Source organism: Coturnix japonica, chromosome 14 (assembly GCF_054131305.1).
Source record: "Coturnix japonica strain WE chromosome 14, WE-NBRP24, whole genome shotgun sequence".
NCBI classification, from domain to species: domain Eukaryota; kingdom Metazoa; phylum Chordata; class Aves; order Galliformes; family Phasianidae; genus Coturnix; species Coturnix japonica.
Genome location: NC_140676.1, coordinates 18,200,320 through 18,216,312, shown reverse-complemented (window position 1 = coordinate 18,216,312; position 15,993 = coordinate 18,200,320). Strand labels below are relative to the sequence as shown.

General features: G+C 49.7%; 3 protein-coding genes across 6 annotated transcripts in view; 2 read left to right on the top strand and 1 right to left on the bottom strand.

Moving 5' to 3' along the window:
- The first annotated feature begins 319 nt into the window (after positions 1 to 319).
- LOC107318483 (dual oxidase maturation factor 1-like) lies at positions 320 to 10,154 on the top strand. 2 transcript variants are annotated; one of them, XM_015872336.3, is made up of 8 exons: positions 320 to 4,131; positions 4,726 to 4,951; positions 5,382 to 5,535; positions 6,290 to 6,347; positions 7,039 to 7,173; positions 7,307 to 7,520; positions 8,177 to 8,391; positions 9,027 to 10,154. In XM_015872336.3, exons 3-8 carry the CDS (start codon positions 5,389 to 5,391, stop codon positions 9,239 to 9,241), a joined length of 984 nt encoding a protein of 327 aa, XP_015727822.1. In that variant the 5' UTR covers positions 320 to 4,131; positions 4,726 to 4,951; positions 5,382 to 5,388; the 3' UTR covers positions 9,242 to 10,154. The 2 variants fall into 2 exon arrangements, with proteins under 2 accessions (XP_015727822.1, XP_085371175.1); XM_085515049.1 differs by lacking the exon at positions 5,382 to 5,535.
- A 1,076-nt stretch (positions 10,155 to 11,230) lies between these two features.
- The window catches only part of LOC107318485 (dual oxidase maturation factor 2), an 8,487-nt gene continuing 3,724 nt past the window's right edge, over positions 11,231 to 15,993 (bottom strand). The window contains exons 4-7 of one of the 2 annotated variants that reach the window (XM_015872337.3): positions 14,048 to 14,182; positions 13,658 to 13,871; positions 12,918 to 13,132; positions 11,231 to 12,463 (exon numbers count right to left, since the gene is read on the bottom strand). In XM_015872337.3, coding sequence (XP_015727823.1) covers positions 12,258 to 12,463; positions 12,918 to 13,132; positions 13,658 to 13,871; positions 14,048 to 14,182 — 770 coding nt within the window. In that variant the 3' untranslated portion in view covers positions 11,231 to 12,257. The remainder of the gene's footprint in view (positions 12,464 to 12,917; positions 13,133 to 13,657; positions 13,872 to 14,047; positions 14,183 to 15,993) is intronic. The other variant, XM_085515048.1, reaches the window with a different exon arrangement.
- DUOX2 (dual oxidase 2) overlaps positions 14,321 to 15,993 on the top strand; it is a 26,617-nt gene continuing 24,944 nt past the window's right edge. The window contains exon 1 of one of the 2 annotated variants that reach the window (XR_014934201.1): positions 14,321 to 14,544. The gene's annotated coding sequence lies outside the window, so the exon portion shown is untranslated. The remainder of the gene's footprint in view (positions 14,545 to 15,993) is intronic. The other variant, XM_015872314.3, reaches the window with a different exon arrangement.

Here is a 15,993-nt window from a genome sequence, read left to right as displayed (position 1 = left end):
CTCAGACTTTTCCTTGGGAGTGGAAAGACAGACCCCACGGCTTGTGCAGGAAGAAAGCAGAGTGGAGGGAGGCTCCTGCCTCTCATCAGCCAGGAGGCAATAGACTGTGCTCCCTGCAGCCCCTGCTCATTGATGTAAAACAAAATTACAAACTTGAGTAAGTTCTTACAGCACTTGCTACTACAGCAATCCTCTATAAGCCCTCCTTGTTGGAGTGTACTTGCTTTAGGATGGCTGTGTGATGTGTTTGCAATGTGTGCACATGGCTAAGCTCTCATGGGACAGCAGAAGAGGGCAGGTTGTCTTTGTATTAACTCTGTAATGATGTGTTTAAAACAGTGAGTGCACTGTCTTCAGCAGTGCTGAAGGCTGGGAAATGAGCAGAGAAATGTCAGAATCAGGTTCTGTACCTTCTCAAAGTGCTGTTGGTGTACTGTCCCACAGCTACTCAAGGCGTGTCCCCAAGCAGAGCTAAATCAATCTGACACTATGTGCTTTAAGTGAAGCTGTAAGTTCTCCCCTGCATTGCCCCCAGCTTGCCTTGTTAGCCATAGCAAAGCCTTGGCTTATAAACTAATAATAAGCAAGAAAAATTATGGCACAGCCTATGATATTTGATGCTGGAGCAGACCAGATGCCTGAGAGCTGGCGTTATGATGGAATGGCAGCTGTATGGGATTTCTGACCTGATACCTAGCTGTCTTATGACATGCCATACTGTGGGACTGCCAGCTTACATCTTGTGGAGGTTTAAGGGAAGACAGACAGGTTTCTGGATGTCACAGCAGAAATCTGATATGTAGCACCTAAGTGAGATCCTTTAACCCACCTAGCAAGACCTGCCCATTTTGCCTGTCTGCCTGTCTGTCCCCATCTCTCCAAGTCCCTGAGGTAAAGATGAATAAATCATTTAGCTAGCAATTACTGTCATGGGCAAAGCAAACTTAATTTGGGGAATTTAATTTGTTGTCAATTAATATAAATATAAAGTACTGATTCAGGTGCTGAGCAGGCTCAGAGTGAAGATGGAGATGGTGATGATGTGTCCCTGCTATGTGTAAGATTGGTCATCATGGAGAAAACCATGTACTTTAGTGCTCTTGGAGATCAAATCGACCTCTGTCATGTCCTCATGACCATGATTTTGCTGGGTCTGAGTGTGTTTGTAGTGTACCCACATGCTCAAATCAGGGTCAGTGCAGAGATTTGTCCATTTGGGTCTTAAAAACCTCTGGGGCTGAAGGCTGCACAGCCTGGTGCGCCTACAGCTGCATCACTGGGCTGTTTTGTTCTCTCTGCTATACTGCCAGACTCAAGTTGAAGCCTCAAGTCCCCTGTCAATTTAAATTATCACAGACCATCAGCAGCTGCATCAGTTCAGAACATGGGTGGCTTCATGATGATCATGACAGGTCTTCTGGAATTCCCTTTGGCCATGTCATGACTGCGGAGATGGGAAGAGAAAGTGAAACAGCATAAGAGAAAGGGAGATAAACTACCTTCTCCACCAGCATCTGTTTCCTTTCGGTTGTGGGACAGCCTGGTGAGGAGAAGCAGATTCGGACTGACGTGGTTGAAGGTCCACTGCTACCACTTGGTGTCATTAGTGTCCCAGGGTTAGTGAAGTGCTCCCAGCCATGCTCAGTGACTCTCCCACGCCCTCAGCAAAGGTGTCAGCCTCAGGTTTCTGTGTTCATTCCTCTGCATCATGGTGCACCCTCTCTCGAGTAGAAGATAGCAAACAAGGCAGCGAAGTAGTGGGAGAAGGAGGTTGAAGGGAAATGAGCTTGCTGTCAGGAAGAAAAAATAGGCTCCTACATCTTTGCCACCCCCCATGCTGCTCCAGAATTCCTCTCATCCTGATATGGCCTGGTAGCTCCATGGGAAGGTCCATTTGTGTCCCTGCTGTGTGTGCACCAGGTGCTGCTGCCCAAGGCTAGTAAGACAAACCACCCACCTACAGACCCACAAAAACTTTCTATGGGCTGCACTTGCAGCATTTGTTCCTCAGCTCTCTGGCTCCAATGGATAGAAAAGATCTAGAACAGCAGGGACAAAACCAGCCCCAGAGCCAGGTAAGTGCCTTCCTGCAACTGGACCCTGACATCAGACTGATGATCAGGTGACGATGTAGAGAGAGCAGAGGTCTGACACGACGTCACTTCCATTTTTTATGTGCTCATGACACACTTAACCTCCATATGGTGGTAAGAATCAAGAAGGGTAATAAAATATTCAGGGATGAATTGGTGCTTCAAGCTTGTTTATAAAACACTGTGGGTAGGATAAATGTGATGTAGCAGATGAGAACTGCTTTGTACAGCACTGGGAACAGCTCCACTGTTGCCTTCATTCAGCTGCTGCTGACCCCACCACCTGATGCTGAGACCTTACTGGGAGCTGTAGAGCTGGCCAAGTTACTGCTTAATTGATGCTTTTTATAACATGTATGTCTTTTATAAAATGTATTTATCCCACTTCTACAACAACGAGGTATTTTCCCAGTGCAGGAAGCCAATCAAAGCAATAGTTCAGAACTGCTTCTTCCTCAAGCAACGGGCAGAGGCACATAGAGTAAGATCCCTCCTGAAAGTGAATTGAGGACATTCCTTTCTCTTGATAAGGAGTCAAACAAAACTCCCAGTGGAGCAGCCCTCAGGACTTTCCACAGCTTTGGAGAGAGATGTGTGTTTCCCTATTACATCACGTGCTATTGGCCTTCATCAGAAGAGAGACCTTCATCCAAGGTTGGGTAGCACAGCTCTGTGCGTTAATTTCAAGGATGATGTGGAGATGTTAGACACAGGACCTCTATGGAGAAATGGGCATTGCTTTAATCAGGCCTCTAAAATCAGGGATGAAGAGAGAAAGCTTATCTCTAAATTGCAGCCTGGGACTGTTAATTATCATGCAGTACATAATTAACAAGACCTAGAAAAGCTTGAGAAGAGTCAACTCCCTCTTCTGATGTCAAACTGAATCCCTGGAAGGGACTCTCCAAGCTGAGACAGTAAAATCTATTTCAAGGCAACCCTTTACTCAATATGAGCGCTGTTTGCAGCTCCTATGGGGTAAGACATAGAGTCTGTGGGTAAGAATAGAGATGGCGGACTTTCTGGCACGCACCTCTAAAGGTCCCATTGGTCGCCTATTCCTCTTCTACATAGCTTAATGACCCTTGGAAGGAGAAGAGTGCTGGATACTCAACACAATTTCTGGATGAAGTATTCCTGATAGCATAGTTGAAGTCCCTCCTGTTTCAGTTCTCACTAGGAGGATTGTGGCACCCTATGGCAATACTACTCAGTGATAGCCTTCTCCTTTCCTATCCCACCCCTCACACAACTTGCTAACCTTGATGCTTTCCTCAATTCATGTTCAGTGCTCTTTGGAGCAAAGTAATTGTTCAGGAAGACTTTGGTGCAGTGGTTGACTTTTCCCAGGCCGAGGACACACACCTGAGCATTTGTACCTGCTCTGCTACTGGCCCTGCACAGGATAATGCTTTGGCTTCCAGAGTTTTGCACTAAGATGAACAATCAAACAACCCAACTTGGCTTGATTTACTGTTGACATTCTGGGCATTCCCAGCTCGTGGGCCAGTAGGAAATGAGCCTAGTTTATCAGACTCCTGAATGTGGAATGTAATCACAGAGATAAAGTGAAGCCCTCAAGTAATGTATTTAATTGAGGCATTTCTCCTCTCCCTGGCCAATGACCCAAACCAGGCAGTGGGCAGACCTGGCAGGAGCTGCGAATGGTGGAAGAGGTGGGTGTTTACTCAAAGCTGCTCCCTATGTCTTCAGGATTGACCCCTCCAGAAGTGGGTCGAGAGGGATATGACCTGTAGGATGACACAAGTTGCGGGTATGATCGCTCTGTTCCTCAAACCAGGCTACTGGACAGTTCTGGGATAAATCTGCTGAGGATGGAGGCCCGTCAGGAACTGAGCCAGGCAGCAGTCACAGGGAGGGGAGAGAAGTCATGCTGTGCCCTATTCTCTCAGCCAAACTTGTTTTACAGGTCTCACATACTGAGATGTCAGGTCTTTTCCCCCATCTTTGGATCTACAGTGTCTTTGGATCCCCATCAATTTCAGTGCCCTGTGGCAGATGCACTTTTTCTCATCTGGTGAGCACCCCATGGTGGGAAAATCTCATTAGGGTTTCACATGGGCTGGACAATGGGAAGCCTTTTCCTCTGCCACCCAGACCTTTTCCAGTGACAGGATGTTGGGTGGGGGGACATTGGTTGTCTCCACCTCAAAGAGCCCTAGCTTAATGCCAGATCTATGCTCAAGAACACAACTGAGGGGCAATGGGAACAACCAGTGGGGCAGAGGGACTCCTGAACACTTAACTACATCGTTGGCACCAAGGGGATGGATGTAAATTCCTATTGGAGGTCTTCTGGGCTCTGCTGATCCCCTGTCCTACTTCTATGTCACTGTCACCTTGCCTAGTAACCAAGGGTTTGGATGGGACCTTACTGGGAAAATTCCCCTGGAGATGGACTCTGGTGGATGGTCAATGGTGGTGGGCATTCGAGCCAGGGTGCTCTACTGGATCATGCATTTTATGGGCACAATGGCACTTATGGGGACTTTGAAGATCTTTGCTGCCTTCCCAGGGAGCTTGGCAGCCCTGCTGTCTTCCTGCCATTAAAATAAATAAATTAAATAAAATAAAAGAAGGCAAAGCCTCTCAGGACCTCTCACTTCTGCAGCTTCATGACATGCCACGCCATCCCTTCTCCCCTTGCATTCTGCCTGTCCTGGGGTTGGCAGCAGTGTTGGAGGAGGCGGGACACATCGTACAAGTTCAGGAAGAAACACGCCAGGCTGGCTGCTCTCCCATCGCCCTGGAGGTAGCGTGGGAAAGTAAAGGCAGCAGCTCAGAGCAGGCGCTGGCCCAGGGTATCGGTGGGTGCTCCGTCACTGGCCACAGCAGAGGTAGGTACTGCATTGGGTGCGGGGGTTTCTGCTAGACTGGTCACTCACAGACAGGGGTGTTGTTGGGCAGCATCTTGGCCAAATCGAACCTGAGGGCATGCTGAGGCATCGCAACAGAGATACCTGCGGTTTGGACATTGGGCAGAAGGGAGGGCTCCCAGGGGCCCTTCAGCTCGCAGTGGTGATGCTAATAGAGAGGGATCGAGGCGCTTGCCCCTGTACAGACACAGAGGGAGGGATAGCCATTCAGAAGAACTGGCACAAACCACTGAACCCCCTCCCTGGAGGTGTGCACTGGGGGTGGTGCCCAACACCCTGGGACAGGAGATGGCTCTGTGGGGCAGACTGGGGCAGAGGAAGTACAGGCAGATGACGTATCCATCAGTAGTGTGCTCCTGGGGGCTCTCAGTACTGACTTCCATCCCTGAAGCAACAGGATGACCCTTTGGGATGGCTCCTTCCCCTTCTACCCTGGCATCAATGCTTGCTTCCCCTTCGATACCACCTGGGCCATCATTGCCTCCGTCTTTCTCTCTGCACTGGTCACTTCCATCATCATCCTGCCAGGAATCCGGGGAAAAGGGGTAAGTGGAGGAACTCAGCCCTGTGTTGGGTAGAGCCTGACTGCCACCTCCTTCCCTGCATCTACAGCAGGCCTGTGGACTAAATGTGTCTATGGAGCAGGGACCTGATAATGGCTGGGGCTGAGGGATCTCAGACACAGGGATGAGCTGCAGCCTCTGGGGAGGCCAGACTTCACCATCCCAAATTTACAGTCGGCTCAGATCTGAGCTTGGCAAGCTCTTGGCTAGATTAGCCTGAATGATTTCACTGGGTGAGGCACAAAGGGCAGCTCCACCTTTCTGAATCCCCAAAAAAACAGATGGTATGAAGTGTGCATGCCTCAGCACCACTCACTGAGCCCCCTGGGGATGCCTGGCAAACTCACCTAGCCCCAACACCACCACTCTGCCAGGAGTGCCAGGATGCCAGGAGCCTGCTGGAGAGACATTTCCCACATAAGGTTTGGATAAGTGTGGAAACTTCAACTCAGGACTATTAAAAGGAGTGTCTATATTATTCCCAGAAAGGGGATGGGCAAAGTTTTCTCAGATGGGTCGGTCTGACCTTCTTGCTCTGCCTCAGCCTCCATGCTGGCCATAACACAGAAATGATGCCCAAGCCACAGTATAGTCCTTCCCCTGTCCTACTCACCTGTGGAGCCCATGGCGTTGCTCCCCAAGTGCAGGAGGGGTCTATTGCTGGTGGGATTTAATAAAAGCCAAGTGCCCTGTCACAAAATCCAAGTGTGTTTCCAACTCTGCTTTCCACTTGCAGAGGCTCTTCTGGCTCCTGCGGGTGGTGACAAGCCTCTTCATTGGAGCAGTGGTCCTCAGTGAGTATGGGGGTCTCAGTGTGTTCAGAGACAGATGGGAAGGTGCAAGGACGGACAAGGAGAGCATGGAGGAGTAAGGTGGGAAGATGAACAGAACAGCTGAGTCCATCTTGCAAGATGAGCTCACAGGGAAGGCCAAACCTCTTCTGTGCCCAGGATCTGAGCCCAGCAGGACAATCATAGAATCACAGAACATCCCAAGTTGGAAGGGACATGCAAGGGTCATCTAGTCCAACTCCCAGCTCCACACAGGAACTACCTGAAATTCAAATCTTATATCTAAAGGCTTCTTGGATTAGCAAAGATAGGAACCACAGACACTAAGACACTTCCCTTCCAAAAGTTGGTGGACCAAATCTGGTTTCCTATCTGCCAGGAGACCCAGACAAACTGGCTGCAGTTAGAGGAAGATCGGTGCCTGGATGGCACTCACACACAAGCCATTGCCTCTAGGGCTGGGGACTGAGCTGAGCATGTGGAGAAAGAATCCCCAATGGGGCTTCTGGGGAAGTGGGTAGGTGTTCGGGGAGGTTTGTGGACCATGCTTCTCTGCTCATAATCCTGCTTATAAACCAGGCCTTGCCTTTGGAATGTTGTTTGTGCCATGGCGACACTCATAGTATGTCTTTCCAGTGTACATTGTCCCTAAGATGTCTGGCCACCAGGACAAAGCTATCCCTCATCTTTACAGCCATGCAGTTCACGAGGGACTGGGAGAGTGGCTGGGTGACAGCAAACACCTCCTACAAATCCTTCAGCCATGTCATGGTGAATGCAGATATTGGGCTGCACATCGGCCTGGCAGGGGTGAACATCACACTGGTGGGTGAGTGTGTATTGCAACCCAAAGGGACTGGACACAAGTTTGGCCACTGTCCACCCAGGCAGTGGGCATGTGTACTGAGAAACCTTGGAGTTGCCTTCAAGGCTGGGAGACCTTAGTCCTCTTCCTCTGGCAGGAAACCCGGTGAATCAGGTCAACGAGACCATCAACTACAATGAGCACTTTGCCTGGAGCTTCGATGCAGACTACGACCACAGCTATAGTGAAGGCCTGGAGAAGGGACTGCCCAGCCCCATCCTCTACGTGGCGGAGAAGTTCACCACACACAGCCCCTGCAACGTGCACAGGCAGTATCGCATCTCCAGCTGCTATGCATCCATTATGCTGTGGTAAGCTGGAGCAAGAGGTAAGTTCTGCTCAGCTGTAGGTGGAAAGGTGTCTGAGCATCTCTAAAAGTCTCAGAAGTCATGGGAAAAATGCTGCAGAGAAGAGTGGTTTGGCATTCCTCACAGGTGTGTCAGTAGCCAGGCCCAGCCCACGGCTCCTTCACACTCAAGAAAAATAACTGGCCATGCCCAAAAATCCCTGTCGTCGAGAAGCTGGTTATCTCAAGGCAAGGATGTTGATTTAAAATGATTCTGCCTCATCGTTCTTGGATTCAGAACAATTTCTTATACTCACCTCCCCAGAAAGCTAAACCCAAGCACTATGCAGCTGGGCTCACTCCAGCTGCTGAATCAGATGTGGGCAGGGCTCATGGTATGAATCTTCTGACAGAGGTCTCCTTGGCTGTCCTTTTCCCCTTGAATAGACAGGAAACACCTGGGGCTGGCCAGTTATGAAGGACCACAGGGTCAGAGAAAGATACAATCTGATGGGGGCCTCTGGAGGTCTCCACTTGAGCCCCCTGCCCAGAATGAACATATCAGAGTCTCACGTAGTTCAGTGCTGAATGTCCCCGGGTATGAAGCACTCTCTTCACCACTGCAGGAACTGACATGCCCACATACAATGCTATCAGCTCAGTTTTGTGATCCTTTCCTAGGATGGCCTTATGCACCTGGCTCATTTCTATCCTGCTCTTCTCCATGCCCGTCCTCCTTTATGGCGGCTACATGCTCCTGCTCACTGCCGTGCTGATGCTTTTCTCACTGCTCTTCTTCATCACGGTGAGGAACATCCCAAAGTGCCCCATCCAGTTTGGGCCAGCCTCCCTGAAAACAGATTACGGCAAATCTTTTTGGCTGACATTCACAACAGGTGAGTGTTTAACTGGGGTTTTTGGTCTCCATTCCTGCAGTAATAATCTCAATGGTACTTCATCCACACTCATATGAGTGACCAAAATCATCTCTGTCCTGAGACATAAATCAGGAAAAGACTTGGCCTAGAAGAACCTTCTGGAATCTCTCATGAAGCAGAGTCAATGTCAAGGCCTCAGCAGGTTTTCCAGAGCCTTGTTCAGGTTTCTAGTTGATGTCCCCATGCATCAACCCTCTGCCTTTCAGGACAATGGATGATCTTCTTCACCTCTCAGGGTCTGTCGCGCAGCTTTTCCACTCACTGGCATAAGGTGGCAATTAGGTCCCTTTGAAGGCTTCTCCTTTCCCGGCAAAACAAACTTACCTCCTCCAACAATTCCCCATACATGGTGGGCTTTAGACTTAACTGTCTGGGCCCTCTGCCACAGCTTTTTGTACGGGAGAGCCTAGTTGTGTCCAGATGTGGAGCTGCTGTAGGAAACTGGGAACAGAAATAATCCTTTCACTTGACCTTACATGTGATGCCACATCCCATTGGCCTCTATCCCCTCTAGTCTTTGTCCCTAGGTCTGTGGCTGGATGGGCCCGGAGTGCACTTGGGGCCAATGCATCTCTCCATGCTGTGTATTTCAGGGCTGCTCTGCCTGCTTCTGGGGCTGGGTGTGATTGTTCTCAACTCCGTGCACCCACAGAAATTGAAGCTTGTCTTCAACCTGGACAAGGGAATGAGAGAAGAAGTAGATGGGTGGGACAAGTCCCACCTGCCAGCAGAGTCCAGCTCCTCTGAGCAGGATGTACTGATGGTGTCCCTGGATGAGCTCTGTGAGGTGACAGCCACTAAACTGTAAGACAAAAACAACATAGTCTTGGAGGTCTCCTTGATATGGAAGCGAAACCAAAAGAAACTGGAGAGGAATCAAATCTATATAATAAACATATAAGTATGAACCAAAGGAGAAGCAACCCCTACACACATCCCAATAGCACACTCACCCAAAAGGTCTGCAAGAAGCCCACTCTGCCCAACAGTGCTCTTCCCAACAACAGGTAGAGAAGAATGAGCAGAGCTATGGGCACTAAAATACCCTCATATTCAGCATCTGCTCTTGGTCTGGAGTGAAGGAGGGGTTGGCAAGGAATCCCACAAATTAGCAGGATGTTGTTTGTACCAAACTTTGGAAATTTCTTCTGTGTTGGAAGCGCCAAACCTTGGAGGCATCCTAAATGTTGGAGGTACCAAGTCTTGCAGAATTCTTGCATGTCAGAGACACCAAACCCTAGAGACCTCCTGGATATCAGAAATACTAAATCTTGGAGGCTCCCTGGATGTCAAAGATACATATCAGATGTCAAATGCAGAAACATCAGTGATGATCACAAAATGTGACTTACCAAGACTCTTATGGCCTTCTGCAAGGAAGACAATCTGTTTTGGTGGGTGGGAAGGAAGGAATGGAAGTGCATTCCCAGTGCCCCAGTCAGTGTCTGTAAACAATTTGCAGGAGGAGGGTACCTAGAAGGTTTGGTTTCATGCTGCTTACTTGCCCACTTGTTATGGGGTGTGCAAAGATGTAATCCTACAGACCCTCAATGGACGTGGCCAACCACTCCTGGCTGCTGGCAGCTAGCAGGTACCTTGGTCATGCAGGATGTGTATTTCAGGTTTGCATCCCTTTAACTCTGTGCAGACTTTGCAACACCATTTCTCTGTTTTGTACTCACTTACTGTCCCTTCCGTCTCAATAAAGTAATCTGGACCCAGTTCTTTCTCTTGTATGTCAGTAAAAGAATCCCTCTGAGTGCTGATAGGCTGGGGATATGCTGATCCTTTGACATGATCACAGGAAAGGGAAGAAGTGACCCCACATTGTGGCCCCACGTGGGACATTTGACAGTGGCTAATTAGTTCAGGGCAATAGGGACAAATGGTAAGTAGAGTATCAGAGAATCCCCAAGCAAATAATCAAGTAGGATATGAGAAGGTTTGAGTGACCCTGAACATGAGGAGGTCTTGTTGAGTGCAATCCCCAGACCAGCACGGGGAAGGCCATTGTGCAGAGCCCTTGGGGATGGGGTACTTAGGCATGGCAACTTGTCCCATCCCTCTCTAGATGGAAAGTCCTTTGACAAGGACCTCAAGGCATTTAGAAATAGGTCAGAAGGGAGCTCCTTGGGTTTTCAAAACCTCAGCTAGGACATTCCCTATGGCACCTATTAGGAGATGCTTCAGCCTAAAGATCTGAGGTGAAACAAGAAGCCTTTTAAACATAGAATAGAATTTCAGCCCTTGTAAACCTCTGCCTTTACCAGTATGTCTCCACTTGCAGCCCATCCTGCCAGCAGGGCAGCGGGCAACTCTGGTACCTGCTAGGTGGTGTGATGGCTGCATGTCCCAGGGCACCGCATGCCTTCAGGCATGAAGACCATGATCCTCCCAGAGCCCCAGGGATACTTTGTGGTGTTTACTCCATATGCTGGCACAGACTGTCTGGCCAGATTCCCTGTGTCCAACAGGCCAGGTCTGCGTAGTGTGGGACCAGAAAAACCTGGGCTTTGATGGCAATTACTTCATGTCTCATTGTCCAACAGCATCTTGGCTCAGCCAGGAAACTGGGATCTGCAGTGGGTGGAAGAGGCAGAACCTGCAGCAGTACAGCCCAGGAGCCACACAACACCAAAGTTTATCAAAGGCATCTTTAACCATGCTGAATCTCATCCTTTCTGGGGGTGCCTCCATCAGGACAGCCATCCCATGGAAGGATGCTAGTGGTGGGTACTCACAGGCATTTGCCTGCAGACAAGCCCCACATCTCCTACTGAAGAAACCAGCCACAAAATGTTTCCAAGAAGTAGTTTTCAGTAAAAAATCATTAAAACCAATAATTCTTGCCAGCAACAAATCACTCCAAAGCGACACAGATATCACATGACAGGAGAAAGTAACCTAATGAAGCAGTAAGAGTCCTTCTTCAGCATCCAGAGATGACTACCTCCTTGCACATGCCAACGGAAGTCTCACAGGGCCGGTGGGTTCAGTGCCAGAGCTCATCTTTTGTTTGCAATCATGTAACTTGATGCACTCAGTTTCTTACCTTGATACAGGCAGGCTGGGGCTGACTCAGGGCTGCATTTTGTGATAAGCCCAGCCAGTCCAAGTGTGCTCCACCTGGATGGAGCCCATCCAAGAGAATGGGTGTAATTACACTCTCCTCTCTCCCATCTTCCCAATGGCATCTTTTTGGTCCGTGTTGGGCTACTATTCTTATCTAATAAAACCCAAGTCTGAAAGTGAAAACAATCACATCACCACATTCCCACTGGCAAGCTCCTTAGAATGTTTGCTCAGTCTTTAATTCTGTAACTATCTTTTATACCCTGGCTCACACAGCATCCATCCTGGGGGAGTTTGGACCTGTGCCTGGCTTTACTAGGAACATCTAGAGGTCTACACTAGATGTCAGTGCTTGGGAAATACTGTGTTTGGTTGCTGGCTGTTGGAGTAGTGGGCACCCTCAAAGACAAATCTTACCAGTATGGGAAATCTCACCCACTGGTATGGGAACTGGCCATCAGAAACTCCCTGCACCAAGCTGTGGCAGGGCATAGAGCAGGAACAGGAGTTATTCCTCAGACAAGGATCTCCAGGTGAGTTTGCAGCTCAGGTTGCAGGTCTGAGCTATACTGCCTGTAGCCTGCAGAGGACAATCAGGGATTGCATAGGCAGTTCTGAGCAAGTCCTCATCCTAACATGGACTTGTGCACTCTTCCAAGGCAACTAGGTGGATAGATGAGTCTCAGAAGACATCAAGAAGTGTCTGTGCTCTGCACTCTTAGGCCCGCTTTCAGGTAACAAGTAGGAAAACTCTACTTTCTGATGTCATGAAGGGTAAGTTCGGAGGGTTGAGGAGGAGACAGTGTACTGTTCATGAACCGAAGGTTGACATACACTTCAGTCATCTCTTGATAGTCCTCTGCTTTGTCTTCACGGAGATCAAAGAAAGTTTTCAGTAGGTGAGAGTTGAAGTAGTGCAGTGCAACAACAGTGATTCCAGCCACAAAACAGATCAAGCCTGGAAAACAAAATGCTCTCCATGAGCAATCCTGTAAACATCAGTACATTTCCCAGCCCATATCCCTACTTCAATGGCACCCAACCAAGGGACACCTTCTCTTAAAGAAGATGGCCTTCCACTCCATGAGGTGGTTTCAGCTGCTTGTGCTGACCACCACAAAATCCCAGAACTTAAGTCTTAAAACCCAGACAATTGATCCCCAATTCTTTGCACTGCTGCAACTCAGGAGCTAAAAATCTCTTCACCACCGTCAAGACAGTGATGCTTCTCCCAGTTCTGCCAGCCCTCTGTGTAACTCTGCTGGGAGCTGTTGCATCAAGACACAGGGTAAGCCTAAACTGGGCTGCAATCTCAAGCTCCCTCACTTCCACTGGAGAGGAGAAAGCCCTGGGGTTCTTGCACACCCAGAGGGCACATGGTGGTGGGACCTAATGTAGCTTGATGTACTTACCTACTGCTAGTGTGAGCCAGAAAGATCCCCCATAGCCTATCTGCAGGGATGTGGTCCCAAATTGGATTGGGCACACAAGGGAGTTCCTCACAGTGGAGAAGGAGAGCAGTGCAAAAATCATAAAGGCCCCTGTGACCAGGATCATGTAGCCTCCATAGACTATGACGGGTGTGGAGAAGAGCATATTGGAGATGAGCCAAGTGCAAAAGGCCACCCTAGAGACAAGAGAAGACCAATGAACTATATGTACAAGTGCCACTGACTAGGATGCTCTACCTAAGGACTTCCAGGAGGGAGATCTGGGGTTTTGGTTGCACTGCATGAGGTCAAGAAGCTCTGTGGGCAGGCTGGGGTGATCCCTGGTCTCCCAGACTGAGCTGGGAGATATGTAATGCTCACACTGCCATGTCCAGAAAGCAAAAGCACAGATAGCATATCTACACCACCTCATCTCCCTAAGTGCAGTGCAGGGTAGACCACAGAGAGCAGCACATGGGACTGAGACACCTGTAGAAGTAGGTATGAGCTGTTTGCAGTATCTCTGAACTTGGTAGGTTACAAGGGAAGCCTTCAGCTGTGGTCCAGGAGCTTCTTGCACTGGGCCAGTAGTCTGAAAGCAGACCGCAGAGAGCCCCCTCCACACACATGGCTCTCCTTATAGCAACTTGCAATTGCCACCCACCACTCACCACCCTGACAGTCCTAGGAACAAGGCCACATCATTGCAGAGAAGGGCTCACCAGAGACTGGCTGATGTGTAGTGGCTGGAGATGCGGTACTGCCTGTGCACGTTGCAGGGGCTGTGTGTGGTGAACTTCTCCGCCACGTAGAGGATGGGGCTAGGCAGTCCCTTCTCCAGGCCTCCGCTATAGCTGTGGTCGTAGTCTGCATCGAAGCTCCAGGCAAAGTGCTCGTTGTAGTTGATGGTCTCATTGACCTGATTCACTGGGTTTCCTGCCAGAGGAAGAGGATTAAGGTCCTGCTGTGGCCCAGTAGAATGGGTACTGACAGCCAAGAGGTTGCCCAAGATCGTCTAGTAAAACCAAGGCTATCAAAAAAGCTCTCGGAGACCTCCTATGGCCGTGGTCTCAACAGAGCTGTGATTGAAGAGAAAGGGAAATAGCACTCACCCACCAGTGTGATGTTTACCCCTGCCAGGCCGATGTGCAGCCCGATGTCCACATTGACCATGGCGTGGCTGAAGGATTTGTAGGAGGTGTTTGCTGTCACCCAGCCGCTCTCCCAGTCCCCCGTGAACTGGACAACTGCCAGAAAGAGTTCCATTAGGGTTAAAGAGGGTTTGCTCCAGGGCTTTACTAAGCTCAGGGCAAGCACAAGCTGCTGCACTCCCACTGCAGCACTGCAAGGGAGTGTAAGAAGGGCAGGAGAGATGACTCAGCCAAAACGACATGCCACAACCAGCCTCCCACGCCCTGGCACAGCTCTTGTCCTCTCGCTCAGCATCCACTCCCTCGGTCCTGCAGGCGGGGAGAGCTGATCCCCACAACCTGAACCCACTTTGACCATCCTCTTCGGCACTTCCCCACACGCTCCCCACCATGGCAAGCACCGCATCCCTGGGGGACCAGGCTCAGAAATGAGCTCATTCCTCAGCCTCAGCAGCAGGGTGAGTTTCACTGCCATTATTAAGCTCTCTGATCACGCTGTTAGTGAATAATAAAAAGTCACTGGAGTTTTTGTCAAATAGAAATGGTGGAGAGGGGTGGTCAGTGCTGCCATTTCATCTGGGAGAGAAGGAACAACTGGAATCCTTTCCTATGTTTTTATGTGTTTTAAGTTTCTTTTCTGAAACACTTTCACTTTGCGATGGACTTAATTTTCTAGCAGTTATAATTAAGGGTGAGGACTGAACCTCAGGCTGCACAAGACCTTTCAAACCTGCCTGAGGGTAAGCTGGGTCAACTTGTGAGAGCACTGATCCAGCAGCAGCTCTGTATCTTGGCTGCAGCACTGAGTGTGCCTTGCTGCCTCTGGACAGAAATCCTGACTCTGGCTTTAAAACAATCAATTCTTCGTGCGTGCCCAAGCAGCACCTGGCTGCATCCCTGTCCAGAGAGCAGCGCTGGATGGCTCTCCAGGGCTGAGCGATGGCTGAACTGGTTCAGGCTGTGGAGCAAGCTGCTGTCCCCACCCCTCCACCAGCTGCAGCCCAGCATTTCTGGGAGCATCTCCCAGAGCCTGGACATTTCCAAGCAGAGGGTCACTGCAGGCAGACCAGGCCCTGCAACCCACATGTCAGAAAGCAGAGTGCTGTGGCCACTCACATTCTGGCTATGTTCTTCTATCCTCGAGTTGACCTAGGGCATATTTAGGTTGTGCCTCATCGTCTTGCTCCAAGAAGCTTTTTGCTATCTGCCCCGGCCTTTAATGCCTTTCCTTGGAGGGCTCCTGGACAGTTACCTTGATTTAGGGTCATGTTGCACTTCTCACCCATCATCCTCCCTCCCCTCCCTTCAGCTGCTGCTCATACACCCCACAGCTCTGTCCAAATCTGAGATGCCCACAGTCTGGACCCTGCTGCTTCCAAGTATCAGTCCCATTAATTACAGAAGATTTCTTGCTCTCTGCCCAATCAAATTCTCTCCTGCCTTGCTCCTTAGAAAGCCTCTACCCCCTACTTCCATCCTGACTCTATTTTGTTTTCTCTTGCTCACTCTACATCACTGCAAGGCTCCAAATTTTCTGGTTGCAGTCCAAGCTCCTTATCCACGCTCTTCTTGGCACTAGGCTGTGCAGCTGGAGGAACATGGAGCTCCTCAGTGACATTAGAACAGCCAAAGACTCAGAAGTGCACACGAGCACACCAAGTGCTCACAGCCCCTGTGCTGGGGTCAGTATTGGGACCAGCCCTGTTTTACATCTTTATTGGTGATTTGGGTGATGGGACTGAGTGCACCCTCAGTAAGTCTGCAGATGACACCAAGTTGGGAGGAAGTGCAGATCTGCATGAGAGCAGGAAGGCCCTACAGAGGGATCCAGACAGGTTGCATTGATGGGCTGAGGCCAATGGGATGAGCTTCAACACGACCAAGGGCCTGATCCTGTGTTTGGCCAT

Coding starts and splice junctions, on each gene's coding strand:
- LOC107318483 (XM_015872336.3), top strand. CDS start 5,389: ATGACCCTTTGGGATGGCTCCTTCCCCTTCTACCCTGGCATCAATGCT. Junction 6,348..7,038: donor CATTGGAGCAGTGGTCCTCA/GTGAGTATGGGG, acceptor TCATCTTTACAG/CCATGCAGTTCACGAGGGAC. Junction 7,521..8,176: donor TATGCATCCATTATGCTGTG/GTAAGCTGGAGC, acceptor ATCCTTTCCTAG/GATGGCCTTATGCACCTGGC.